This window comes from Sapajus apella, unplaced genomic scaffold (assembly GCF_009761245.1).
Source record: "Sapajus apella isolate SASKATOON/1434 unplaced genomic scaffold, GSC_monkey_1.0 scaffold1, whole genome shotgun sequence".
In the NCBI taxonomy this organism is placed as follows: Eukaryota; Metazoa; Chordata; class Mammalia; order Primates; family Cebidae; genus Sapajus; species Sapajus apella.
Genome location: NW_022436941.1, coordinates 59,323,999 through 59,351,564, shown reverse-complemented (window position 1 = coordinate 59,351,564; position 27,566 = coordinate 59,323,999). Strand labels below are relative to the sequence as shown.

Genomic DNA, 27,566 nt, shown 5'->3' with positions numbered 1-27,566 from the left:
TTGCCATTTAATTTGTGGATTCTTAATCTCTACTAGACTAATAATAGAAGTTGCATGAGTACACATATCATTAGAAATGTGATTGGATCCTAAAAGTATTACATTACAGCTGGAATACTTGCTTTCTAAAATTTAGGCAGTTTTGTCTAGGACAGATATAGTTCTTCCCCAGGTATCTGATGATGAAAAGGTAAAACACAGGCAAATCTAAGCAGTAGTAGTTTATTAACCCCAAAATGAGTGTCAGATGGTATCTTGTACTCATTTCCTGTATTTCCAGAGATGGCCTTATATTTAGAATCTTTAAAAGCAAAGCTATCCTTTAAAAGGTAGTTATTTTACAATGTATTGCACAAAACGTTCTATATAAATGAAGTAAGATTTGACCTTTACATTTGTCTTTGCTTTCTGCATAGGCAAACAACAAATGGTTTATTTCTTGGTTTTACCATGGGAATCATGAACTTATAAGACAAAATGATATTAAGGTGATTTTGACCATCCTCAGAAAAGTTAAAAAACCCATAAATGCTTAGTGACAATTGGAACCACATTTCCCTGTCTTCTAGTGCTTTCCTCTTTCATCACACTTTGAAAAATAAGTGATAACTGCTTTAATTAATAAACTTTGAATATGCATTTGCATTTTTTGATTTTTTAGAGTTGGGGATAAAACTGAATTATTTAAAGACCTTTCTGACTTCCCTTTAATAAAAAAGAGGAAGGATGAAATTCAAGGTGTTAGTGACAAGATCCGAATACATTTGCAAGAAATAAGAAAAATACTAAAAAATCCTTCTGCACAATATGTGACAGTATCAGGACAGGAGGTAATGTCAAATCTACTTTTATTTTCTATTAGTTTCCCTCTAGTAGAAAAGCTGTTGTAAAATATAAATAAAAATCTGAAGATAGGATATGTATTATCTTCTCAAATTTTCTGTTTTGTTCCTTGGAAATATGTTATAATAACTTGTTTTGATAAGAATTAATGATGGTGTTTTATTATTCTCTTGTGAAAGTAATGCAACTTAATGTTATATGTGTCTTAGTGTTATTTGTTGAAATTATATTATAGAAATCTCGATTATTATGAATAGCAACTTATAGAATTCATTTGTTTTAAATCCAGGAAAGAGAAGTTAGTCTTTGACCCCTGCCTTACAGATGATGAAAAAATACAAAGTGGGCCACCGTGTTGATTGGCTCATACAGTGATTAAATGCGGGGCTTCCTCCTAAAGAGTATAGCTGCTAAAAAAACAAATCTAGAGTGAGAAACTGCATTTAGTGAGTCTTCCATAAAATTATGGCACTGTTTAGAATATGTTTCTTGGGGATGTGTACTTCTGTTTAAAGTTTGATAGTAATGTCTGAATGAGAACCAGAAAAGGAAGAAGTATGCCTTTTAAATATGGTTGTGCTTTTCAGTCCTATTCTGAGTCTTGAGGCATGCTACTCCTATATCTTATGTTTAATAAAATATGAAGATTCAACCTGGGGGAGTTTGAGAAATTCTGTTTTATTAAAATAGCAAATTAGGAAATTTATGGATAACATCTATAGAGTGAGCATTTTATTCAGGATTTTTAAAAAAATACATATTTTTCTGGTTGGGAAGAACTTAATTTCAAATCAAATTTTTAAATTCTTACATTGCTTTGTGTGTTTTGCCAAAAGATTGTTGACTGTTATAGTTATTTGAAATAAGCAGCGCTACAGTAATTGAGAATGTTCATTAAACTGTTTATTAGTTTTGTGCTATTTTATAGATTTACCCATTAAATCAACCTGTCGTCTGAACTAAAATTATTAACATGTTATACTCAGCAGACATTCGCAGTGCTACATGGAGCTCTATATAACAGAAAAATGATTTGACAATATTTATACTTATGTTTATTGTCTGAACAGACAAATTCCAAATATTTAATTGTAGCTCTTGTTTTTACTATGCAGTCATGACCTTGCAAAATGAAAATTGACCTAAGGCCACTATTCTGGCTATTGGTTAAAATCAGATGATTAACACTGCTTTAGTTACTTTTATAAAAGACATGTAATAGAAAAGTGGCTGCCTGGTGTACAGTGGAGAAAGTTAAGTGTAAGTGCCAGTTCTACCATTTACATACTGTATGACCATGGAAGAGTTACCTCAGTTGTAAGACTATTATGGAGACCAATTAAGTTAATATACATGAAAGAGCTTTTTAATCATAAAGTGCTGTGCTTATGCTACTCATTTAATAACAACAGTAGTAATACAGTTACCATTTATCAAGTACTTGTTAAAGTCTAGAATGGTGGTAGGTGCCTACATATATTATCCTGTTTACTTCTTATAACAACACCAAAAAGGATCATTCCAGTTTTGCTGGAAAGAAAACCAAGGTTTGGGTTAGATAAGTTACCCAAGGTCAGAAGCACAGTTCCATCCAAATTCTGCCAGACCCCAGTCTTTCAATTATATTAATATCAGTATTTCACTCCATTTATTATATCTGAATATTAACACAAATGATTCTCAAAACCATTGATATTATCTAACAAAATTTAGATATTTTAGAGCTCATAGTTTTCAAAATAAAATAAAGTTTAAGTCTTGGAAAGACATTCCTGGATTCATTTGGCAATTTTTGAGTAAAAATGAGAGAAAATTAACAGGAATTCAGAAGAGATAGTAGACTGTCTCTTATTCATTATGATTGTGGTGTTGAGGTTTAAGTACAGCATGGAGATCAACAAATTATGTTAAAAATTATTACAAAGGAAGATCAGTTATCTTTTGTCTCTACTAGGTTAAGTTGATGAATTTGAGGAACAAAGTTTCTTCATTATTAATAGTAGGAGGGATTCTTGTTGGTTTGTAATAATCTTCTCTAGGATTTTAGTAGAACATTAATACAGAATTGCTTTCATAAAACATTTTGAAAATTAATGATTCTATTCATTGGAACACTAAAGGAATTATAAATATTCAAAACTGTTTTCATCAAATTCTGTTTTTAAAAAATGGACTACAGTGTTTCACACCTGTAATCTCAACACTGTGGGAGGCCAAGGCAGGAGGATCACTTGAGCCCAGGAGTTCAAGACCTGCTTGGACAACATAGTGAGATATCATCTCTAAAAAATAAAAATAAAAATAGACAGACATAGTGGCATCTGTCTGTGGTCCCTGCTACTTGGGAGACAAAGGTAGAGAATCACTTGGGCCTGGGAGGCCGAAGTTGCTGTGACCTGTGATCATGCCACTGTACTCCAGCCTGGGCAACAGAGTGAAACCCTATCTCAAAACAAAAAACAAACAAACAAAAAACAGGATTGATGGTATTCTCAAATTATTTAGAGGTACTTAAAGGACTAGGAACAGACTCCATCAAATATGATTATCTCTGAGAATTGAGGGAGGCAGGGTGAAAAACCCTTATTTTACATTTATTGGTGCTGCTTTTCACCTTTCTGTTCTGTCTGACATTTTATTTCTATACATATGGCTTTTGTAATAACCTTAAAAGATCCATTATAGCAGCCCCATGTGATCCATGTGAAGCTATGTGGATCTTGTTATTTTTACTAAAATTAGTAAATGTGCCACAATCCAGTGTTATTTTGACAACATTCATTTTTCACTTCTGTTCCCAGCTTTTGTTACTCATTAGAATATTAAAGCCTTATTGTATGGTTCCTTATTGTCTCTGACTATGTAATTATTGGCTTAGAAGGAATTAATAAAAGCAGAAACTATATTTTTATGTAGTGATGTACACACATTATTATGTATTATTACATAATAATGAATGCATATATGTATGAATATTATGTATGCATGTAATGAAAGCAGAAGTTTGCAGAGTTTACTGCTTCTGTAATAGCCTCTATCATATTTTATGAATATAGGCCAATTATCTTTTAACCTTGAATCAAATATGAAATGGAAATAGGGCAACATTTAGATTGGGGGCAGTACTAATAAATATTATTTTTTTTTTTAAGGGAAAAAGAAAGATATTGAAAAAAATCTTTAGAAAGAGTTTTATGAATTGACAGCATGCAGCATATCCAGATATCTGTTTACTATGTTTAAAATGCGGAAAAAATCTGTTAAATCTAAGTACTTTTTAAATTATTAAGAGAAAGGGAGGCCAGGCACAGTGGCTCATGCCTGTAATCCCAGCACTTTGGGAGGCTGAGGCGGGCGAATCATGAGGTCAAGAGATCAAGACCATCCTGGCCAATATGGTGAAACCCCATCTCTACTAAAATACAAAATTAGCTGGGCACGGTGGCCCACATCTGTAGTCCCAGCTACTCGTGATGCTGAGGCAGGAGAATTGCTTGAACCCAGGAGGTGGAGGTTGCAGTGAGCCGAGATCACGCCGCAGTACTCCAGCCTGGCAACAGAGCAAGACTCTGTCTCAAAAAAAAAAAAAAAGAGAGAGAGAGAGAGAGAATGAAAAGAGGGGGGTAGAGCAATGGGTTAAGTGTGGTGCTGGAGAAAACAACAGTTTCTGGAGTGAGTTAAGAATTTCAGCAAACCTAGCAATGTTGCCAGCCCAGTGATACCACAGGCTATATAGATTGAGTAACAATACCTGACATTTAACTAAGACAGAATGGGGTCCCAGGAGAAGAATATGAGAGATTGCTATAATGAATCAAGGCAGACTTCTCAAATCAACACCTAAGAAACAAAGTCAGGAACTGTAGAACAGGAAAAGTTGCTATAAGAGCTTTCTAAGATTACTGGAATGTATGCTGTTTTTCTGTGTTAGTTTTCTTTAGTAATATAATTCTTAAACCAAAGGCCTGCCTGCTTATTCTCATTCTTAGAATGTTTGAAGAAAAGAATAGAGAAAAAATTTTGTATCCTATTGTTAGTATAGAAGAGAAGAAAAGCTAGCAGATGACAGCTCTGAGGAGGAGCCCAGGCTGAAATCCCAAGGACTGCTGAGTGAGGAAAAGGGACACTGAGGATGAGTCCAAGGACCAGACTTTATCTGAGGACATGACCAGAGGTGTTTAACTTGCACCTTTCTGACTCTCACTGTTTTCCTCCTTGTATTGGCCCTGTGTATGTGGCCTGCTATAGCAATTGTGGTCCCTAGAGTAGAACTTTGGTACGTACAGATTGAATAGTTATGGTCCAAACTATTCCCAAGGCACTCCTTGTTCAAAATGTCCATCCCTTAGGTGGTAACTCCTGTGGAGCTCTGTGTTAGTCGTTATGCATCTGGATGTGTCCTTCCTAAATATCAGTGATCCAATCAATCTATTCCTGAGTTTTGCTGTTTCCCTTTAGCGTAGCTCTTTCCAGAATTATTTTATTAAAAGGCCAACATCTCTTTTGATAGAACACTTTAAAATAGCAGAATTATTTAGCATAGTTTAAAAGTGGTTTTGTTTTTACTATTAATAATATTTTTTGTGGTTTTTCAAAAATTACTTTTGTAGCCAAAGGAGACTTTTTTAGAATTTTCACTCTTAACTATTTAAGTAGGTGTGGCAGATTTGAAACTCTATTAATTCTTCTCTATGCATGAGGACATCACTAGTTCCAAACATTTTTGTAAGGATGAAAATTTTTTTAATTAGCCACTGATTCTTAATATAATTAATGTAAAAGCTACAGTGTTTCTATTAATGGGAAAAATAAACTGAAGGACCATATTATACTATTATTAATATGAACATCATAAATACCTGCAGTTATATGCATATAATGAAACTGATAAATGTGAAAAAGTTCTCATAGCCATCTCAAAATTACAACCAGAGTTTCTGGGTTCCATTCTGCTCAAAATAGGTTTTTAGAAATGTATTTTAATGAAACATTGAATTCATTTTTTTTTTTTTTGTTCTTGTTTTTGTTTTTTGAGGCAGAGTCTGGCACTGTTGCCCACGCTGGAGTGCAGTGGTGCGATCTCTGCTCACTGCAACCTCCGCTTCCTGGGTTCATGCGATTCTCTTGCTCCAGCCTCCCAAGTAGCTGGAATTACAAGTGCCTGCCACCATGCCTGGCTAATTTTTGTATTGTTAGTAGAGATGGGGTTTCACCATGTTTGCCAGGCTGGTCTTGAATTCCTGACCTCAGGTAATCCATCTGCCTCAGTCTCCCAAAGTGCTGGGATTACTGGTGTGAACCACCACACCTGGCCTGAATTTGATTGTAATAATATAGGAATGAGAGCACACTGAGAAGAGATAATATATAACTAATGCTAAAAATGAATGGTGTAATAGAAGAACTTCACTTGCTTCCTGGCTGATTTCAGAGAACCTTACTTGCAGGGCACAGTTGGATCTGTAGAGATATTATGAATGTAAATTAAAATGGCAATGAGATATTATCTCCCCTCAGTTAAAATGGCTTTTATCCAAAAGACAGGCAATAACAAATGCTGGTGGGGATGTGGAGAAAAGGAAACTCTCGTACACTGTTGGTGGGAATGTTAATTAATACCACTACCACCACTATGGAGAACAGTTTGGAGGTCCCTCAAAAAAAAAAAAGAAAAGAAAAAGCTACTATATGATTCAGCAATCTCACTGCTAGGGATATATCCAAAAGAAAGGAAATCAGTATATTGAAGAGATATCTGCACTGCTATGTTTATTGCAGTACTGTTCACAATAGCCAAAATTTGGAAGCAAACTAAGTGTCCATCAACAGACAAATAGGTAAAGAAAATGTAGTACATAGACACAATGAAGTACTATTCAGCCAAAAAAAAAGAATGAGATCCTGTCATTTGCAACAACATGGGTGGATTATGGAGGTCATTACGTTAAGGGAAATAAGCCAGGTGCAGAAAGACAAACTTTGCATGTTCTCACTTATTTGTGGGAGCTAAAAATTAAAACAATTGAACTCATGGAGATATGGAATAGAATGATGTTTACTAGAAACTGGCAATGGTAGTGGGGGTGGGAGGGATGGGGGATGGTTAATGGATACAAAATACAGAAAGAATGAATAAAACCTAATATTGATAATACAACAGGGAAATTATAATCAATGATAATTTAATTGTACAATAACTAAATGAGTATAATTGGATCATTTGTAGCACAAAAGACAAATGCTTGAGGTGATGGATACCCCGTTTACCCTGATGTGATTATTATGCATTGTATGCCTGTATCAAAATATCTCATGTAACCAGTAAATATATACAACTACCGTGTGCCTACACAAATCTTTTTAAAAAGATATTTTGGTTCTTACAAGCAAAAACGTAAAGAAAACTCTCATATGGGAAGAAATACTTTCCTCTCTTTGTAGTTGAAGTCAGTACTTTCCTATGAAGGTAATTTTAGAGGATTTAGGTTCCGTGGATAAAAACTATCTAAAAATCCTCTTTGTTGAGAATAGGGGAGGATCATGTCTCAAACCAGTGTAACATCTAGTAATTGAATATTTTAAAATTTTATATACTTGGAAATTCAATCTTTTCTGAGTAATAGAATTCTTAAGATAAGTGAGAATAACTGAAAGTTTGTTAATGAAAAAGCCATCATTCAGAGTACATATCTAACAATATTAGAAACATGAAAGCCCACATATTATGATGTTTTGTGCAATACAAATTGTACTTTGTCCCAAGTATTGAACCTTTAATTAATAATGTTTGTCTGTTTTGACATATATACAGTCTGAAAAACAATACTGGGTTTATTTCGAGTGTTTAGAACAATATATAATAAATTGTTATACCACAATTTGAGGAATGCTTTAAAATATATAATGGTTATTCATCTAAATATCTGTTTATTTGTTTTAGTTTTTGATCGAAATAAAGAACTCTGCTGTGTCTTGTATACCAACTGATTGGGTAAAGGTTGGAAGGTAGGTTTAAAATAAATTTTTTACTTATAATGAATTTTAATGACATCTGTATGTCTGTGTGCCACTGGACTGATAGTAAACACATTCTCGAAACTAAAAGCAATTCTTTTTATTTTTTTCTTCTCATGGAATTTTTTGATTTTTTGTAGTCTTGTTCCATGGCCCAGGCTGGAGTGTAGTGGTGCGATCTCAGCTCACTGCAACCTCTGCCTCCCTGGTTCAAGGGATTCTCATGCCGCAGCCTCCCTAGTAGCTGGGACCACAGGTATGCACCACCATGCCCAGTTAGTTTTTGTATTTTTAGTAGAGATGGGTTTTCACTCTGTTAGTCAGGCTGGTCTTGAACCCCTGACCTCAGGTGATCTACCCGCCTTGGCCTCCCAAAGTGCTGGCATTACAGGCGTGAGCCACTGAGTCTGGCCCTTTGTTATGGAACTTTTAACCAAGGAGATCATATTTCTAACTCTTTCTCATTGATTTTAAAACATGCTTGAAAAAAGTATCTTATTTTTCACATTTGTTTTCTTGTTTTGTAAATTATTTTATTCTTACAGCACAGGGTACACATGAAAGAAAAGTTGAGGAACCTTCAGTTGTAAGATTAATTTAGTTGCTTGTACTTCATGATGAATGCTGTGCCTGACATTTCTTTTAAGAAGCTGCAATTTCATTTTCTACCTCACTGAGCTCCACATTTCTTTATTCTTAATGCCTTCCTTGGCACATAATTATTATAATTCTTTACATCTTTTTTTGGTAACCCAGATCATGAATTCATAAAAATAAATTAATCAAAAACAAATTTAGAGAACTATGTTGGGACTCTGCCTTTTCTCCTTGGTTAGACATTAATCCCCAAGAGGGGACTCATTTAAAGACAAGGCATTAGGGAAGTATATACAGCTGTGAGTAGTATTTTTTGTGGAATATTTATTAGTACTGTTACCAATAAGTTGCACAAACAAGATGAAAATGGTATATTTTCCTAAGGTGGTAGAAGAGGGACTGGTAGCTGGTAATAGTGTATGAGCATTCTGTTTTAAGGATGAAGGGAAATTTTGACATAATGTGTGAATGCTTGTTAATTTATTATTATATTACTGTTATTATTTTTTTTTGAGAAGGAGTCTCTTTTCATCACCCAGGCTGGAGTGCAGTGGTGTGATCTCAGCTCACTGCAACCTCTGCCTCCAGGGTTCTAGTGATTCTCCTGCCTCAGCCTCCCAAATAGCTGTGATTACAGGTGCCCACCACTAAGGCTGGCTAATTTTTTGGTATGTTTAGTAGAGATCGGGTTTCACCATGTTGGCCAGGCTGGTCTCAAAGTCAGGTGATCCACCTGCCTCAGCCTCCCATTTATTTATTTATTTAAGCCACAATCTTGCTCTGTAGCCCAGGCTGGAGTGCAGTGGCATGATCTCAGCTCATTGCAACCTCTGCCTCCAGGGTTCAAGCAGTTCTCCTGCCTGAGCCTCCCAAGTAGCTGGGATTACAGACTCATGCCACCATGTCAGGCTGATTTTTGCATTTTTTTTTTTTTTTTTTTTTAAGTAGAGACAGGGTTTCACCATGTAGGCCAGGCTGGTCTTGAACTCCTGACCTTCTGATCCCTTGTGATCTGCCCAATTCGGCCTCCCAAAATGCTGGGATTATAGGCGTGAGCCGTGCCCGGCCCATAATTCATTATTTTAACTTAAAAAGAAAATGTTCATGATCCCTTACCACATTATCAAATGTTGAAGGCACAGGCATGCATTTCTTTCACACTAATACCATTATTTTTTTTAAAAATGCTACCAGAAGGTATACTTTAGATTTGGGTATTGTTGATTCTAGGGATGTTGTTTTCTCTCTGTGCAGGCATTCTTTCCTTCTATTTTTGTCCTATGCCACAGCTAGTGAATGAAATATGCTTTATGAAGAGAAATTGCCAAAAACCATGTTAGTCTATCTACAACAATAACCGAAATATCTCACTAAATGAGTTCTGCCAGAAGAGAAAGCTTTGATAAATATGTTGGCATAGAAGTCCAGATGATGTAATTTAAAAGCAACAAGCAAGGCGTAAATCAGTGTCACCATCTTTTGAATGTTCAATAATGTAAATTGAATCAACAGATAAGATGGTTTTGGAAAGGTTCATTGCAATTTATCTGTTCGGCCATAGGGCTTTGACAGAGATGGGTTAGAACATCAGCAGTCAGATTTTGATTGCAGAAGGCCCACCCCTAATTCAGCAAGTTGGCAAATGAAAGTGCAGCAGTGTATTATAAGAGTGGGGGAGCAAACAAAGACCAGACACGTTGACCTTTTCTTCTTGAAGACTTATCATCATAATGACAGCATTAACAGCAATGGCAACCACCACCACTACAAAACAACTAATTTTTATTGAATACATATAGGTGTTTTCCTAAGTGCTATCTGTTTGATCCTCTCAACAGTACCTATGAGGTACTATTACCCTATTTCATAGATGAGGAAAGTGATATTTAGAGAAGGTCTGTTCCATTTGCCCAAAATGACATAGCTAGTAAGTAAGTTGCAGGACCAGAGCCTCAACCTGGCTTCTCTGACTGGGGATCCATGGTATCCTCTGTTGTGCTCTACAGCTACTGAATGGAGAGCAGAGATGATACTCAAGCCCAGATGGGGAGCATTTGGTATTTTCTCCCATCCAAGGCCACTGTGAATCTGCACAGATCACAGTATCCTAAAGATCTCTTTTTAAATTGCCTCCTGAATTAATGTATTGCTATTCTTTGTAATGCTTTTTCTTTTTCTTTTTTCATTGGAATACTTCAGTCATACAGAAAAGTCCATAAAACAATAATATAACCTTCACCAATGTATCTACCTCCCAGCTATGTCATACTTTCTTTTACCATATTTGCTTCTTATCTTTTAAAAAAAGCATTCTCACTTAGTATAATTTAAAGAAAAAAGCTTTTTGCCTATGAAATAAAAATTTTAAACTCTGACTTTGCCATATGGATATAATTTGAAGTGCATTTAGAAAGACTTCCTGAGCAAAGTCATATTCTTTGGAATCAGTAGAGTTCAGGACCATAATTAAAGAATGTTCCTCTGTTTACAGCTGTTTACTTTCAAGGTTCATCAGAGAATAATAAATAACTACTTTAATTTTCTGAAGTGATGGCATTTCGATTTTTTACTAACCTTGATTTCCTATTTATGTTTTTTCCCCTCTTCTAGCACAAAAGCTGTGAGCCGTTTTCACTCTCCTTTTATTGTAGAAAATTACAGACATCTGAATCAGCTCCGGGAGCAGCTAGTCCTTGACTGCAGTGCTGAATGGCTTGATTTTCTAGAGTGAGTTTACAATGAAAAATATAATCTGACTTTTTGCTTTTAGAAACAGACCAGAAAAGTCTTTCCATCAAAAAGAAAATAGAGAGTACAGCTTGTGACCCACCATGAAATAGTTGGGTACATGTGTTCTCTGATTTTATTTCTTTTTTTTTTTTTTTTTTTTTTGAGACGGTGTCTCACTCTGTTGCCCAGGGTGGAGTGCCATGGTGCAATCTCAGCTCATTGCAACATCCACCTCGCAGGCTCAAGACATTCTTCCTGCCTCAACCTTCTGAGTAGCTGGGATTACAGGCTCCCACCACCACACCCAGCTAAATTTTAGTAGAGACAGTGTTTTGGCATGTTGGTCAGGCTGGTCTTGAACTTCTGACCTCAAGTGATCTGCCTGCCTCGGCCTCCCAAAGTGCTGAGATTACAGGCATGAGCTACGGCACCTGGCCTGAAAGAAATTCTTAAAATCTATTGAAAGTTAAAATGACCACCTAGGTTCACCTAGGTTCATCACATGTTAGCATTTACCACAATTGTTTTTTATCTCTCTCATATTTTTTTTTCTGAACCATTTGAAAGTAAGTTTTAGACATCATAACACTTTACCCCTAAATAGTTACCCTACGTCTTTAAAAATAAGGACCTCCTACTATATAATTTTAACACCATTATTATATCTAAGAAAAATTAACATTAACTTATGAATATATTTGAATTTCTTGAATTTTCTCAGTGTCCCCCCTTTAGATTTTTAAATGAAAGACCTAATCAACATTTACATGTTGCATTTGGTAATTATGCTTCTTTATTTGAACCTAGAATCGTCTGCCACCCTTTTTTATTTTTATACTATGGTGTTGTTTGAAGAGTCCCTGCCGTTGTCTCAAAGAATGTCTCACATTCTGGATTTATTGATAGTCGTGTGTTCATATTGGCAGTTTTAAGTCATGGTGTGCTGGCGAATGATTAACAGCCAGCTCTTTGGAAGAACAGTCATGTTTGTAGAATTTGCTGATTTCTGAAGTGTAAACATTCTCACCAGGAGTGATTTCAAGCCACCAGTGGATTAGAGTTGGGAAGAGATGTGCACAGTTGTTTTTCATGAGTCCATAGGAGCCAGCTCTAGGCCACCACTGGTCTAAGTACTTTATATATAAACTCATTATTTTTCACATGAGCCCTATGAAGCTAAGTATCATACCCAACTTACAAATGAATAAGGTGAGATGCAGAAATAAGAAGCTAATCTTCCAAGGGTAGGGTTGGAGTCAAGATTCAGCCCCAGCCATCTGGCAGCCAGGTGTGTGTCCTTTGCCAGCCTGCCCACAGTGAGCCCACAGGCATCAGTCTAAATGCATTTCTACTAGTCTCACTTTAAACCGTAAACAGGCCAGACACAGTGGCTCACACCTGTAATCCCAGCACTTTGGGAAGCCGTGATGGGCAGATCACTTGAGGCCAGAGTTCGAGATCAGCCTGGACAACATGGTAAAACCCTGTCTTTAATAAAAATACAAAAATTAGCCAGGCATGATGGTGTGTGCCTGTAATCCCATCTAACTAGAGAAGCTGAGGCACAATAATTGCTTCAACCTGGGAGGCGGAGGTTGCAGTGAGCTGAGACTGTGCCTCTGCACTCCAGTCTCGGCAACAGAGTGTGACTGTCTCAAATAAATAAATAAAACTTTAAACAGTAAAAATTCAGTGATGTCCTTTAGGGAGCTTTATTGCATTTCAAGTAATCAACCTGATAAATGAAAAAACAAACAAACAAACAAACAAAAAACAGATATGTGAGAATTTTTACAAAGTGGTAAGTTGGTGCCAATCGTTTTGCCCTGAGGAGTGTCAAATTATAAGACCAGAAAGAAATTCCAATTTACTTAAATCTTTTGAGATTATATTTACTCAGAATATTGACTGCAGGGATACAGATTTTGTCTATCAGTTTCTTTTCTATTTCACTTTGAATTTTCCATTTTAGTCTTTCAGTTCTCCTGACTTTTTCCTTAGTATTACCACTGAAAATGTGAAAATTGAACTATTACACCTTTCAGTCTTCAAGGACTCACATTCTAGAAGGGTCCTGGGATTTGGTGAGGTAATTTCATGTTCATTCCATTCAGACCATACTTAATTTCATAGATCTGGCTTCTATTCTCTCTGTCATTATTCCAGACTCAGGAAAGTTCAGGTCTCCCAGGCTAATCATCTTGGTGTTATTTATCTTCCCTTTGGTCCTTTTATCTGTTATAAAGTTCTTTTTTTTTTTTTTTTTTTTTTTTCTTGTCTCCCTCTGCCACCCAGGCTGGAGCGCAATGATATGATCATGACTCATTGCAACATTTACCTACCCAGCTCAAGCAATCCTCTTGCCCCAGCCCCCTAGTAGCTGGGACCACAGGCATGCACCACCACACTTGGCTAATTGTTAAGTGTTTTTGTAGAGACAGGGTTTCTCTTTGTTGCCCAGCCTGGTCTTGAACTCTTGGGCTCAAGTGATCTGCCTGCCTCAGCCTCCCAAAGTGCTGAGATTATAGGTGCCAGCCACCATGCCCAACCTGTTATCAAGCTTCTGATTGTCTTTTTCCCCTTTGAGATGTCTCTTTGATTTGTCCCTTCTTCTGTTGTCTTCTGACAGCCCACTGTTACTCAAACCATTCTTACTGCATCAGCCTTCTGACTGGGCATTCTACTAGGTTGACCCAGGAGTTTTTATTATATCATCCCTAGGCTGTAATTGAGAGTTGTGAAGAGTGAGCTAACAGTAAATATAACATCACAGAAGAATGTGATATTCTAATTACCAAGTGAAGAAAATGATGTAGAAGAGTCAAACTATGATACAATTTTTTGTGTGTATATTCACATAACACACAGCATACAAACTTTTATATTTATAAAGGTTAAATATATATACTTACTGTATTCCTAATATGCTTATTGACCATGTGTATATCTTTGGAGAAATATCTATCCATATATACATATGAACATATATATTATATGTATAGACTCAAAACATAACTGTTGATTTCTGGAGTACTGGTGATTTTAATTTCTTTACTTTGCAAATGCAGTTGGCTCTCCGTATCTGTGGGTTCGGCATCCATGGATTTACCAACTGCAGATTGAAAATATTCGAGGAATGAAAAGGATGGTAACATCTATATTGAACACATACAGGCTTTTTTTCCCCTTGTCATTATTTCCTAAACAGTACAGTATAACTGCTATTTATTTATAGCATTTACATTGTATTACATATTATAAGTAATCTAGAGATGATTTAAAGTATATGGGAGGGTGTACATAGGTTATATGCAAGTACTTTATCATTTTATATAAGGGATTTGAGCATATTGGATTTGGGCATCTGGAGGGGGTCCTAGAACCAATCCTCTGTGGATACTGAGGGATGAGTCTACATGATTTCAGAAGTTCCTGTATTGTACATATACTACTTTCAAAATAAGAAAAATGTATTAAAGTTTTTATCCAGGAGGCTGAGGCAGGAGAATTGCTTGAACCCGGGATGAGGAGGTTGCAGTGAGCCGAGATAGCACCATTGCACTCTAGGCTGGGTGACAGAGTAAGACTCTGTCTCAAAAAAAAAAAAAAAAAAAAAAAAAAGTTTGTATCTAAAAAAAGAATATTGGCTGAAAATTTGGAGCATTTGCAGCTAGAGCCCCCACTTGAGTGCAGTATTCATTGTTATGTACATCATTTATTGAGGTACCAGATGGTGTGACTATGATATCATTAAAAAAATGATTAACTTCCATGAACCTGACATCAGAGGATTAAATACCAACATTACAAATATATTTGTCACTTACTGTGGTGCTAATTGTTGTGCATTACTCATATTACTTTTGATCAAAATGTTACCAGAAATTAAGGCTGTAGACACTGCTGTGGATTAAATCCTCCCTTAAAACATGTCTCTCTTTTTTTTCATTCTAGAAGATGGACTGTGGATATTCAGTAGTTGTCTCAATTGCAAATTCTGTAAACATTGAATTATAAAATCATATAATAAAAAATTGTAGAAATTCATTTGCAAATAAAAAAATATTTTCAACTCCTATTAACTTCAGATATCATTGAGCATAATATCAGATATCATAGAGATGGTAAACTTCTCCAGTCATCATTAACAGCTTTAGAACCCAAGTGCCTTCATCTGCTTCCCATGGCCCAGCAGTATCTTTTGGCCAGAGATTAAATCATAGTGCCTTGACTTCATCCTTAAGTTGGTTGGTAGCATAGTGATAAAATTGCTTGTTATGCTGTAAACGCAGTCTATCAGATCATTATCTGCATTGACCATTTTTCAGCTTATTATTTTTCTAATTATAAATAATCTCTTTGAAGTTTGGCAAAGTGTATCAAATGGATAAAGACCAAGAAGAAGTCAAACAAAGCTTCTTTTTTTTTTTTCTTTTTTGAGACAATCTGGCTCTGTCACCCAGGCTGGAGTACAGTGGCACTATCTCAGCTCCCTGCAGCCTCTGCCTCCTGAGTTCAAGCGATTCTCCTGCCTCAGCCTCCTGAGTAGCAGTGACTACAGGCACATGCCACCACACCTGGCTAATTTTTGTATTTTTAGTAGAGACGGGGTTTCACCATGTTGGCCAGGATGGTCTTGATCTCCTGACCCAAACAAAGCTTCCTTAAGAGTTATGATGATGCTGGGCCAAGCACGGTGGCTCCCGCCTGTAATCCCAGCACTTTGGGAGGCTGAGGCAGGCTGATCACAAGGTCAAGAGATCAAGGCCATCCTGGCCAACATGGTGAAATGCCATCTCTACCAAAAATACAAAAGTTAACTGGGCATGGTAGTGCACGTCTATAGCCCCAGCTACTCGGGAGGCTGAGGCAGGAGAATTGATTGAATGAGGTAGAGGTTGCAGTGAGCCAAGATTGCGCCACTGCATTCCAGCCTGACAACAGAGCAAAACTTCGTCTCAAAAAAAAAAAAAAAAAAAAAAGAGTTATGATGATGTTATAGGTTTATGATAATTTTTCATTTTATTCACATCTTATTTTTACCATTGACATTAGAAAGAGCATTGTTGTTCATATCAAATTAATTACTTTATCCCTCCTTCCTTTTTTGTTGTTTTCACTGAAATGGGACCTACTAAGAGCTGTGTTAACTCATTTTCATCTTAAAAATTAGATCATCAGAGACAGTTACCCTCAAGTCAGGCTACTGAGTAGTAGCTAATTAGGGTCTTGAGGACCTGGGCAGGACCTGAGAAGGAAGGAAAGAGAGTGACAAAAAAGACCTGACCATTTGTTAGTGCCAAAGCTTTGATACTCATGTCAGCCAAGGAAAGGAACACCAACTGTGGCTGCTTTTTGGCAAAAGAGAGGATTGCTAGATAGGAGGTCCAGATGAGTTAGAAGTTAGAACAGACACAGCATACACCACAGTGCACGAGGGCAATGAGTGGTCAGATCTAAAGTTGAAGCCATGGCCAAGTGCAGTGGCTCACGCCTGTAATCACAGCACTTTGGGAGGCCAAGGCAGGTGGACTGCTTGAGGCCAAGAGTTCAAGACCAGCCTGGCCAGCATGGGGAAGCCTCATCTTTACTAAAAGTACAAAAATTCTCTGGACATGGTGGTGCACGCCTTTGATCCCAGTTACTCGGCAGGAGAATCACTGGAACCTGGGAGGTGGAGGTTGTAGTGAGCTGAGATCGTGCCATTACATTTCAGCCTGGGTGAAAGAGCTTGACTACTACATCTCAAAATGATAATAATAAAGAATAAATAACAAGGCAAAGTCAGTGAGCAGCCACTCAGCGTTTAGGGTGGCTCTAACTCTAAACGCCCAGGACAGTTAGGTGAGTGCAACATATGCCATCTTCAAACTAGGGAGTATTTTATTTTATTGTTTTTTAAATTATTTTTTTAAATGTTTGTGGGTACATAGTAGGTGTATATACTTATGGGGTACATGAGATGTTTTGATACAGGCACTCAATGTGAAATAAGCATGTCCCAGGGAATGGGGGTATCCATCCGCTCAAGCTATTATCCTTTGGGTTACAAACAATCCAATTACATTCTTTAAGCCATTCCAGGTCGAGCGTGGTGGCTCACGCCTGTAAGCCCAGTGCTTTAGGAGGCGGAGGTGGGAGGATCATGAGGTCACAAGACCAGTGGCCAATATGGTGAAACCCTGTCTCTACTAAAAAATACAAAAAAATTAACTGGGTGTGATGGTGCGAGCCTACAATCCCATCTACTCAGGAGGTTGAGGCAGGAAAATCTCTATAACCCGGGAGGCGGAGGTTGTAGTGAGCCAAGATAGTACCACCACGCTCCAACGTGGGCAACAGAGCGAGACTCTGTCTCAACAAAAAGCCATTTCAAAATATACAATTAAGTTATAATTGACTATAGTCATCCTATTGTGCTATCAAATAGTAGGTCTTATTCATTCTTTCTATTTTTTTTTCTGGAACCATTAACCATCTCCACTTCCCTCCACATTTTAAAGTAGTGACTAAGGGCTGCCTATCGGATGCGAGGGTCCTGTCCCTTTTGTGTTTGGGATTTTGCACCGGTTCTAACACCGTTAGTGGGAATTGTATTATTTGTTTTGATGAACTTTAATTCCATGAGAAATAGATAAGTTATATTCATTATGTTCTGTCTACTCAGCAAAGAAGTATATAGTATACTGTGAATATATTTTTCAGTTCACAAAAAACACAAATGAAGCTGGATAGTTAAAATTTTGTTTCTAGTATCTGGAAAAAGTCATTTATGTACAATATCTTATTCTAATAATACTAGAAAAATCAGAAGTTACAGTTTTAAAAAGTCATAGTGATTATATAAGAACAGTCCCTCATTTTAGCAGCTTAATCTGGATATCTTTTTCAAGTTTCACTCTAGAAACTTTTGAATTTCAGTAGTAAGCAGACTAAGTCTAAACATTTCTGAAACCCACACTACAATAGAGAAATGTTTTTTAAGAGAGGTATTTATTGTCTGTTGGTCATCATTTTCTTCGTTTTTGGATCATTTTTACAGAATGTCTGAGTTACACTCAGATATTATACAGAAAGTAGATAACTTATTTCTATTTTATTTCTGTGTATGCACAAAAATAAGGAAATATGCCAGTAGGCGTCTATAAAATTGCACTGAGGTAGGGTGATAGGAAGAGCACAGTTTGAGTCTAGGCTCAGTTGCTTTAGGCTAACTGCTTTATCTCTCTGAACTTCATTTGTAAAACTTAGGTAATGAAGACCTACCTTTATGATTGTTATAAAGAAAAAAATATAGTGACCTCTTCATTGTCTTTGGTTAGTAAATGTTTGTTTTCCCTTCAGCTTTTCTTTTGGACCTGTTTACAGTTAGTTTACTTAATACATTTTCTCATTTTCCAATCTTTTAAGAATTTGTGACATCACTACCTACTTAAAAATTTTTTTTTAATTGAACAATGTCTTAATCTCTCTTGGAGGCAGAGTAGTTACTATAAAGATTTAAGCTCAGCTATATATTTCTTCTTACTTAAAAAGATACTTTATACTGACCATTCTTAAAAACTAAGTTTGGGGTCCTTTTTGTAGTTTAATTATGTACACTTCAAACATCCACAATTGATCACTACATACAGATGTCCACAATTTGTACAATATTACACATATTGACATAAAATACTATAATATGAGATAATGGGATAATTTAAGAGAAAAGAAAAAAGCATTCATGTATGTTTTCTGAATACATTGTTCAATAAAAGTCATTTAAGCTTTTAGATCAACAGGTATTATAAAGTAGCCAAAGGCTTGAGGCAATGACCGTTGTATTTTAAAAAACAAATCTAAAATTTAGTTTTTATATGCGTTACTAATAAGATAACTGAAGATAAGTGAAAAAAGTAACTCTCCCCTTGTCTTTAATAAATATTTATTACACTGTTTATTTATGACAACATTATGAACTAGATGTTAGGTCTACAATGGGGTTAATCAGATAGACAGTCTGCTCTCAAGAAGCTTCCATTTTAGTGTGAGAGAAAGGTATTGAAACTGTAATTTCAGGTTTGGAGGATGCTATGAAGGAGAAGCACAAGGGAAGCTGACCCACATGAGTAGTTCATGTTGTTATTGAAGCGAAATAAAAATGACTGCTATATTTGTGTTATGTCTAAGTTCAAATGTCAGGGTCAGATAAAATCTGTGATGTGTTCTTAATAGCTGATATTTTTACATAGAAACTGTTTTAAATTTACGTAGTTACATCCCAAACAAAACAAAAAAGCCTCAGTAATCTAGTTATTATATTAAAAAGAAAAGCTGTTCGGTGTAATTTCCATCTCTCTTAACTGTTAGGAATGTCTGCTAAACTTCTGTATGCTTACACTAGCTGATAAAGTGATTGCTGTTGTAGAGCTATTATAGGTCTAAGAAATCAGTTTGCTCACCTTTTTGTTGTTGCTGCTGCTTCCATAGGAAATTCAGTGAACATTATCACTCCTTGTGTAAAGCAGTGCATCACCTAGCAACTATTGACTGCATTTTCTCCCTGGCCAAGGTCGCTAAACAAGGAGATTACTGCAGGTAATATACTTTTCATTTCCCCCTTTATCAGTGCTTTGGATAAGATGACATTATTCAATTAATTATAGTGTCTTTATTATAAAATATTAAAATTACTCAAATGTATTAGACTCTTGGGAAAGCTGAATGTCACACATATATAGCTTGATTTGAAAATTAACAAATTTCTTTCTTGCTTGCTCTGAGTACAATGAAAGCAGATGTTAAAGTTTATGTGGGTGACATTTTTATAAAGTTTGAGCACTCTTTTCATTTATTAGCTTTCACTTGAACACTTTTATTATTTTAAAAGTTTGATTAGTCAAGAAAAGACTGAGAAGATAGGGGCTGGGGGGGCATTTCTGTGATCTGTTCCTTTTGTTAAGAGCCCATATTCATCCCACTATTTTTTATTGACATCCCAACATGGAATGTTTATTCTCTTTTTCATAAGGATGTTAACATCAAAAAAATCTAACTTTAAAATTCAGACACAGCTTTCATACAAGTTGTATGTCTTCCAAAACCTGGAGTTTATATATACTTAAGAAAAAGTAAGGCTGGGTGTGGTGATTCACACCTGTAATCCCAGCACTTTGGGAGGCTGAGGAAGGAACGTCTCTTGAAACGAGGGAGTTTAAGACCAGCCTGGGTAACATATTGAAACCCCATCTCTACAAAAATTTAAAAAATTAGCTGGATGTGGTGGTGCACACTTGTAGTTGCACCAGCTGCTTGGGAAGCTGAGGTTTGCTTGACCTCAGAAGTTTGAGGCTACAGTGAGCCATGATAGTGCCACTGTGCTCTTGGGTAACAGAGCCAGGCCCTGTCTCAAAAAAAAAAAAAAAAAAAAGGAGCTACAATTAAAAAATGTAAAATAAAATAAATAAATTTGTTCAAGTTCAAATGTTTTCTTTTCAGGAAGCATCTAGATTCTCCACTTCACTGCCATAGATGTCATCAGTATGCTTTCCCCTGTCTTTCTTGCTATGCCTGTTCTATCCTAGTATATCCTCCCAGCTCTGAGTAATCCTTTGTGTCCAGTTCTACCAGGAAGTGCTTTGTCATTATATAATTTTGATAGCAACAGAGTAAGTCACTTAAAATTTTGTTTCAAAATGAAAATCTTCCTGGTAAATCATATCAGTGTCATGAATATTATATATTGATTTCACTTGGCAGAGCACCTAGGATTTTATTTTAAAATTGATGTGACAAAGACTTTCATTTTTTTTTACAGTGAATTTATAACCCACCTAGATTTTTAAAATCCTGTCTTCAAAATTATACTCTAAAATCCAAAACATATCCTTTTTTCATAACTTCAAGTGTCTTTCTCCAACAGATGATTTCAAATTATTTACTCAAGAGATACTGTAGTCACTTTTTGTTTCTTTTTCTTGAGACAGAGTCTCACTGTGGCCCAGGCTGCATGCAGTGGTGCAATCTCAGCTCACAGTAACCTCCACCTCCCAGGTTCAAGGGATTCTCCTGCCTCAGCCTCCTGAATAGTTGAGATTACAGGCGTGTGCCACCACGCCTGGCTAATTTTCATATTTTTAGTAGAGGCAGTGTTTCACCATGTTGGCCAGGCTGGTCTTGAGCTCCTGGCCTCAAGCAATCCACCCACCTTGGCCTCCCAAAGTGCTGGAATTATAGACATGAGCCACCGTCCTGGCCTGTAGTTGCCTTCTTTGCAAAACATGAGAGCATTTGGGACTTTATTAGCCAGATATATTTAAGAAGAATAATTTAGGAAAACAGTATTCATTGGTATTATGAGAAAGTTCAGAAATGTGGTTACATGTTAAAGTTCTGAGTCAAGAACTCAAGGAGGTTGTTGGTAGGAATTAAGCTTTTGAAAAAGACCAATGAATGACCAGTAACTGATGAAAAGATGTTCAATCTTAGTAATCAGTGAGTGCAAATTAAAACAGTGAGATAACACTGTTCACTTATTACATTGGCAAACATTAGAAAGTTTAATAATACCAACTCTAGGTGAGGGTATGAGAAAACAAGTTAACTTTCATATCCTGCATGTAGGAAGTTAGATTGGTATATCTACTCTTATCTATTAAAATAAAAAATATGTATACCCTATGACTTAGAAATCCCACTTTAAAAATTTACTCTAGCTTTGGAAAACACTTGGACATGTACACATAGAGACATGTACAGAATTGTTCATTGCGTCAGAGACATGTATAGAATTATTCATTGCATCATCATTTGTAAGTAAAAATTTGCATGCAATCTAAGTGTTTAACAGTGGAAAATGGGCCGGGCGCGGTGGCTCAAGCCTGTAATCCCAGCACTTTGGGAGGCCGAGGCGGGTGGATCACGAGGTCAAGAGATCGAGACCATCCTGGTCAACATGGTGAAACCCCATCTCTACTAAAACTACAAAAAATTAGCTGGGCATGGTGGCACGTGCCTGTAATCCCAGCTACTCAGGAGGCTGAGGCAGGAGAATTGCCTGAACCCAGGAGGCGGAGGTTGCGGTGAGCCGAGATCGCGCCATTGCACTCCAGCCTGGGTAACAAGAGTGAAACTCCGTCTCAAAAAAAAAAAAAAAAAAAACAGTGGAAAATGACTAACTCATCTGTGTAGCAGCTTTGACAGAATGCTGAAAATCTGACAAGAAGTGATCTTAAGTATACTGAAACTATAAAGATATATTGACCCTAATTTCAGTTTCTTAAAGGCCATCCAAAGAACAAAGACAAAGTTTACTTTTTTTTCCTTTAAAAAGAAGAGTAAAACTTATTCTGTCTTACATTTGCCATGTGGGTTTATTGGATTCTTTTATAAATGTAAGATGCATTTTGGGATCTTCAGTGATCTTATTTTTTCTATATCTTGGAACATTTTGTTATTTCATCGTCTTGAGAATTGTTTCAATATTGTTTATCAATTGTTTCAATTATGCTATAAAAGTCTAAAATAAAAAGAAAATGGGAGAATGATGATGCACGAGTGAGGGGAGAAATCACTGTCACATCATCCTTCTGTTTTCTTATTGTACTGCCCATGTTACATCATCTCCCAAGAAGGTATAAAAGAAAAGTGCAGATGCCACGGTTGGAATCTGCTTCTCACTTTCATTGAACACAGTTGAAAATTTAGAATTTTCCATCTTTCACCCATAAAAGCAAAGAGAAAAAAATTGGCAGAGGCCTTTCACAGTTATTAGGTTAATCAGATGATGAATGTGAAGAGAAAGAAACCAGTGCTCTGGATATTCTTGATGATGGTGAAATTTCATATATCAGCAAAATCTGAGATTCTGAATGCTCAGACAATATCCTAGGTGAGTTTTCTCAAACTGAAGAATTGGCATGTGAATAATGTATTTGTAAGGGCAAAATGAACCCTGTTATTCTCATCAGTTAGTCATTCAATAGGAAACATTCATCATGAAATATTTGGTGACAAAAACCTGGACTATTCTGTTTTGTTGAAAGACGTGATAGTATGTTTCTATCTTTCATAATATTTATTCACTAAAATTTACTAGGTACAATTTATAGGTAGACAGACAGGAGATTGAAAGGATATAGATGAAGTAGAATAAAAGTACTCATTTGATTATTCTAATTGGTGTTGATAAGTCTGAAAATGAAAATATTTTGCAATTATGAAGCAAAGATGACAATCTTCTCTTTAAGAAAATTATGAGCTTTAAAAGATTTCAAAACTTTCAAGTATTAGCATTTCATTGATACAAGTATGAAAAGAATCAGAAATAATGAGCTCTAGAACCTATTAGAAATGTATTAATATTTGGAATATAGTATTTATGAATGAATATGTTCCAGGTGCATGCTTGACAGCTGATGAGCAATGACATTCAGAATGTGTTACTCATTTCAGATATATATGCCTTGAAAACCAGGAAAATATGGAATAAAACTTTGAGATTTGCTGTGTTTAAATTCTTATTAAAAATTTTCGTGAGGTTGATTTTTTTTTTTTACTATCCCTTTATTCACATTTCTGTAAAATTATTTGTGAAATGACCTTAAAGGAGTACATTGGATACAGATGGTAAATGGTAAAATCTATTTTGTGTGTGTATACTGAGGGTTAACTCAGTATAGTAACTGAGGATTAACTATTGAATTTTTTAAGTTTCAGAATGATATATTACAGGATGACTTTACTAAAGAAATCACAACAAGTATGATGCATATATCAACATAAATGCACAGAAGAAGGTTGGAAAGGGTAGACACCCAAGCTGGTCTCAGTAGTAACCTCTGGGAAGGAGAGCTGAGAGTAGGGCAGGGCTCAGAGGGGCTTAGAGACACAGTTAAAACTGTAGATGAAACAAATGTAGATGTTTTGTTAAAAAAAAACATAAAGACCAACAGTGCACCTGGAACATATTCATTCATAAATACTAAATTCCAAATATCAATACACATCTAACAGGTTCTAGAGCTCATTATTTCTGATTCTTTTCACCCTTGTATCAACAAAAATGCAAATACTTAAAGTTTTTGAAATCTTTTAAAGCTCATAATTTTGTAAAAGATGGTCATCTTTGCTCCATAATTGTAAAATATTTTCATTTTTAGACTTATCAACACCAAATCAACAAAAATGATTTTTGTATCAAAGTAAAAGATACAAAAGACCATAGAAAGATGTTTTAATTACACAATGTATGAAAATTTCAGGTCAATTCATTTCCAATTCCAACACATAGTTTATATTAATAATTACATCTAGAAATAATGTTATTTGATTTACATTATTATATTCATTAATGAAAATAAGTAGCAGTAATCTGAACTGTTATCTTTACTAATGAAAATATTGGTTTGATCTCAGACAGTAATAGGAAAATGAAAAATAAAGCCTGGCATGGTGACATGCACCTATAGTCCCAGCCTCCTCAAGGGGCTGAGGCAAGAGGATCACTTGAGCCCAGGAGTTTGAGGTTGTAGCATGCTATGATTGTGTCTGTGAATAGTCACTGCACTCCAGCCTGGGCAGCATAGTGAGACCCTATCTCTTTTAAAAAAAAAAAAAAAAAAAAAGGAAGAAACAAAAGAAAAAAAAAGTCCTTATAAAGGTAAACTACAAAGATGAAGCCATTATAAAACCCTTTTGTGTGTGTGTGTGATGGAGTCTCACTCTGTCACCAGGCTAGAGTGCAGTGGCACAATCTCAGCTCACAGCCACCTCTGCTTCCCTGGTTCAAGCAATTCTCTTGCCTCAGTATCCTGAGTAGGTGGGACTACAGGCACATGCCACCACGCCCAGCTAATTTTTGTATTTTTAGTAGAGACGGGGTTTTACCATGTTGGCCAGCATGGTCTCGATCTCCTGACCTTGTGATCTGCCCACCTTGACCTCCCAAAGTGCTGGGATTATAGGCATGAGCCACCACACCTGGCCCAGACCCTTCTAAAGTATGTGCTTCATTGCACTATTATAATAATAAATGTTTTCCCAATTTTTATTTTATAGTTCCAATTTAACTTTTGTACTCAAGGCCTTATTCTGGACATATGTTCTTAAAATCTATGTTTAAAGTTTTGTTTTCTGTTGTATAAATGAAGCACTGAAATTTTTCATGCTATCTTAGAGATTTTTTTAAAGGCTATTTCCATGCCTAGTAAATTGAAACATACTTCTTTTTGCAGACCAACTGTACAAGAAGAAAGAAAAATCTTAATAAAAAATGGAAGGCACCCTGTGATTGATGTGTTGCTGGGAGAACAAGATCAATATGTTCCCAATAGTACAGATTTATCAGTAAGTACTATATTATGCCAAAAAATAAGTTGACAATAACTTCCCAAACTTTTAAATACCAAAGAAAAATTTTTATAATTAAAAGTTACCCAAATTTCAACTTTGGCTTTAAATGGGCTAATCCTGGACATAGTTTTATATTTACCACCAAATGTGGAATTGGTGCTATTTTCAATGGAAGATTATCAGTAGATTTAGTAACTAACGCTTTAGTTCTAATTAGTTATCCTAGGTAACCCAATAAAAATATTTTACATTTGTAAATACCCAATAAGCAAATAGAGTTGGAATTATACCATAGTTTTGCAAATTCGTATTAGCATGTAGTGTTACATCCTTTGTACTGTGACTATTTTCAGATGTTCTTTCTATGAAAGAATCGGAGATGCCTCTGCAGATTCCAGTGATGAGAATTTTCATTAGGGGCTGGATTTCCCTTACGTAACAGGAATGATCCTAAATACTTATTCACTTAACACATACTTACTGAGTGCCTGCGTCTCAGGTAAAGCAAGATTAGGAACAGAGAGTGGTAAAGAAGACAGAACTCAAAAAAAAAAAAGAAAGAAAGAACTCTTCCCTGCCCTCACAGAGCTTGTGGTATAGCAGAGAAGATAGGCTAGTGCAATACAGCTTAATGCCTGGCATGATAGAGGAGACCAGGGTGGCCTGGGGATAGGTAGCAGGTTTACCTAACCCAACGGCGGGGAAGCATTGAGGAATGTTCCCCAGGGATGAGATACCAACTGAAGAATGAATCAGTGCAAGCCAGGGAAGTGAAGGGGAGCATTCCAGGTAGAAGAACCAGCATGGCAGATGCCGGAAGCGAGACATAACAGGATGAATGCAAGGATGGTGAGTAAGGTCGGAGTGCAGAGTGTAAAGAAAGAAGTGTTCAGAGATAAGGAAGAGACCAGTTCACTTATATCAAGAAATTTACATTTTTCCCCCTAAAAGATTAAGAATACTAGCAAGAGAGTGATTGAAGCTGGGGAAAATAGTGAAGTTGTGGCAGGGTGTGTGAGTTCCATTGTCAAAGATAAATGGAGCTGGGCACTGCAGTGGTAAGGATTGATCTTATTCAGTAATACTCCTGCAATAGGGAAGAGTCCATTGTGAACTGAACTTGACTGCATTTTGGTATAGATGGCTGGGTGATTTAAAGGAAGCTTGAGGGAACAGGGAGAGGAAATGAGCGAGGGAAGGAGAGCAAGTGAGGTGTGGTAATGTGAAACCCATCTGGATTTACTAATTGTTTGCTTATACCACATTTCTTTTCTTTTTCTTTTTTCTTTTTTTTTTTTTGAGATGGAGTTTCGCTCTTGTTGCCCAGGCTGGAGTGCAATGGCGCATTCTCAGCTCACCGCAACCTCCACCTCCTGGGTTCAAGCGATTCTCCTGTCTCAGCCTCTTAGGTAGCTGGAATTACAGTCATGTGCCGCCACGTCCGGCTAATTTTTTGTATTTTTAGTAGAGATGAGGTTTCACCATGTTGGCCAGGATGGTCTCGATCTCTTAACCTCGTGATCCACCCGCTTCGGCTTCCCAAAGTGCTGGGATTACAGGTGTGAGCCACCGCGCCCAGCCGCTTATACCACATTTCAAAGAATAGCTCTCTGGTCCTTAAGAAGACAATTCTGGGTGATAGATTTACATCCCAAAGGGGCAGAAAATGTATTTATAATTGCAAGCTTTCTAAAGGTAACTGTTCTAAGAAGGGCTTCAGCATCTGGCTGCCTATCACCAATTTTTGGCTGGAATGGTGAATCCTGGCAGCACTGAGCTTTCTCAGGCAGGTACTTTTAGTGGGGCTGGGGTCATTTTATGGATGCAGCCTTGAGCTGTTAGAAACTGTGCTGGTGGGCTAGTTTCTAAGTGGGAAGGGTGAACAAAATCATTTTTGCTCAAAGTCTGTAGGTGTTTATAGGTCAAAGTTGAGATCTAGTCCAGAAGACGGCTCAGTGAGACCTGATGAGAATTTGATCAAGGAGAGGGTCTTCATTGACATGGGATAAAACAGTATGGTGATGGGTCAAATAATTAATATGTAGGGA

General features: G+C 36.4%; 1 protein-coding gene across 5 annotated transcripts in view; it reads left to right on the top strand.

The window, feature by feature from the left end:
* Positions 1-27,566, top strand: part of MSH3 (mutS homolog 3) — a 219,485-nt gene that overhangs the window by 116,651 nt on the left and 75,268 nt on the right. For 4 of the 5 annotated variants that reach the window (XM_032277143.1, XM_032277151.1, XM_032277159.1 and 1 more), the window contains 5 exons: positions 662-830; positions 7,784-7,848; positions 11,065-11,181; positions 19,657-19,764; positions 25,401-25,512. In XM_032277143.1, the coding sequence (XP_032133034.1) occupies positions 662-830; positions 7,784-7,848; positions 11,065-11,181; positions 19,657-19,764; positions 25,401-25,512 (571 nt within the window). The remainder of the gene's footprint in view (positions 1-661; positions 831-7,783; positions 7,849-11,064; positions 11,182-19,656; positions 19,765-25,400; positions 25,513-27,566) is intronic. The other variant, XM_032277167.1, reaches the window with a different exon arrangement.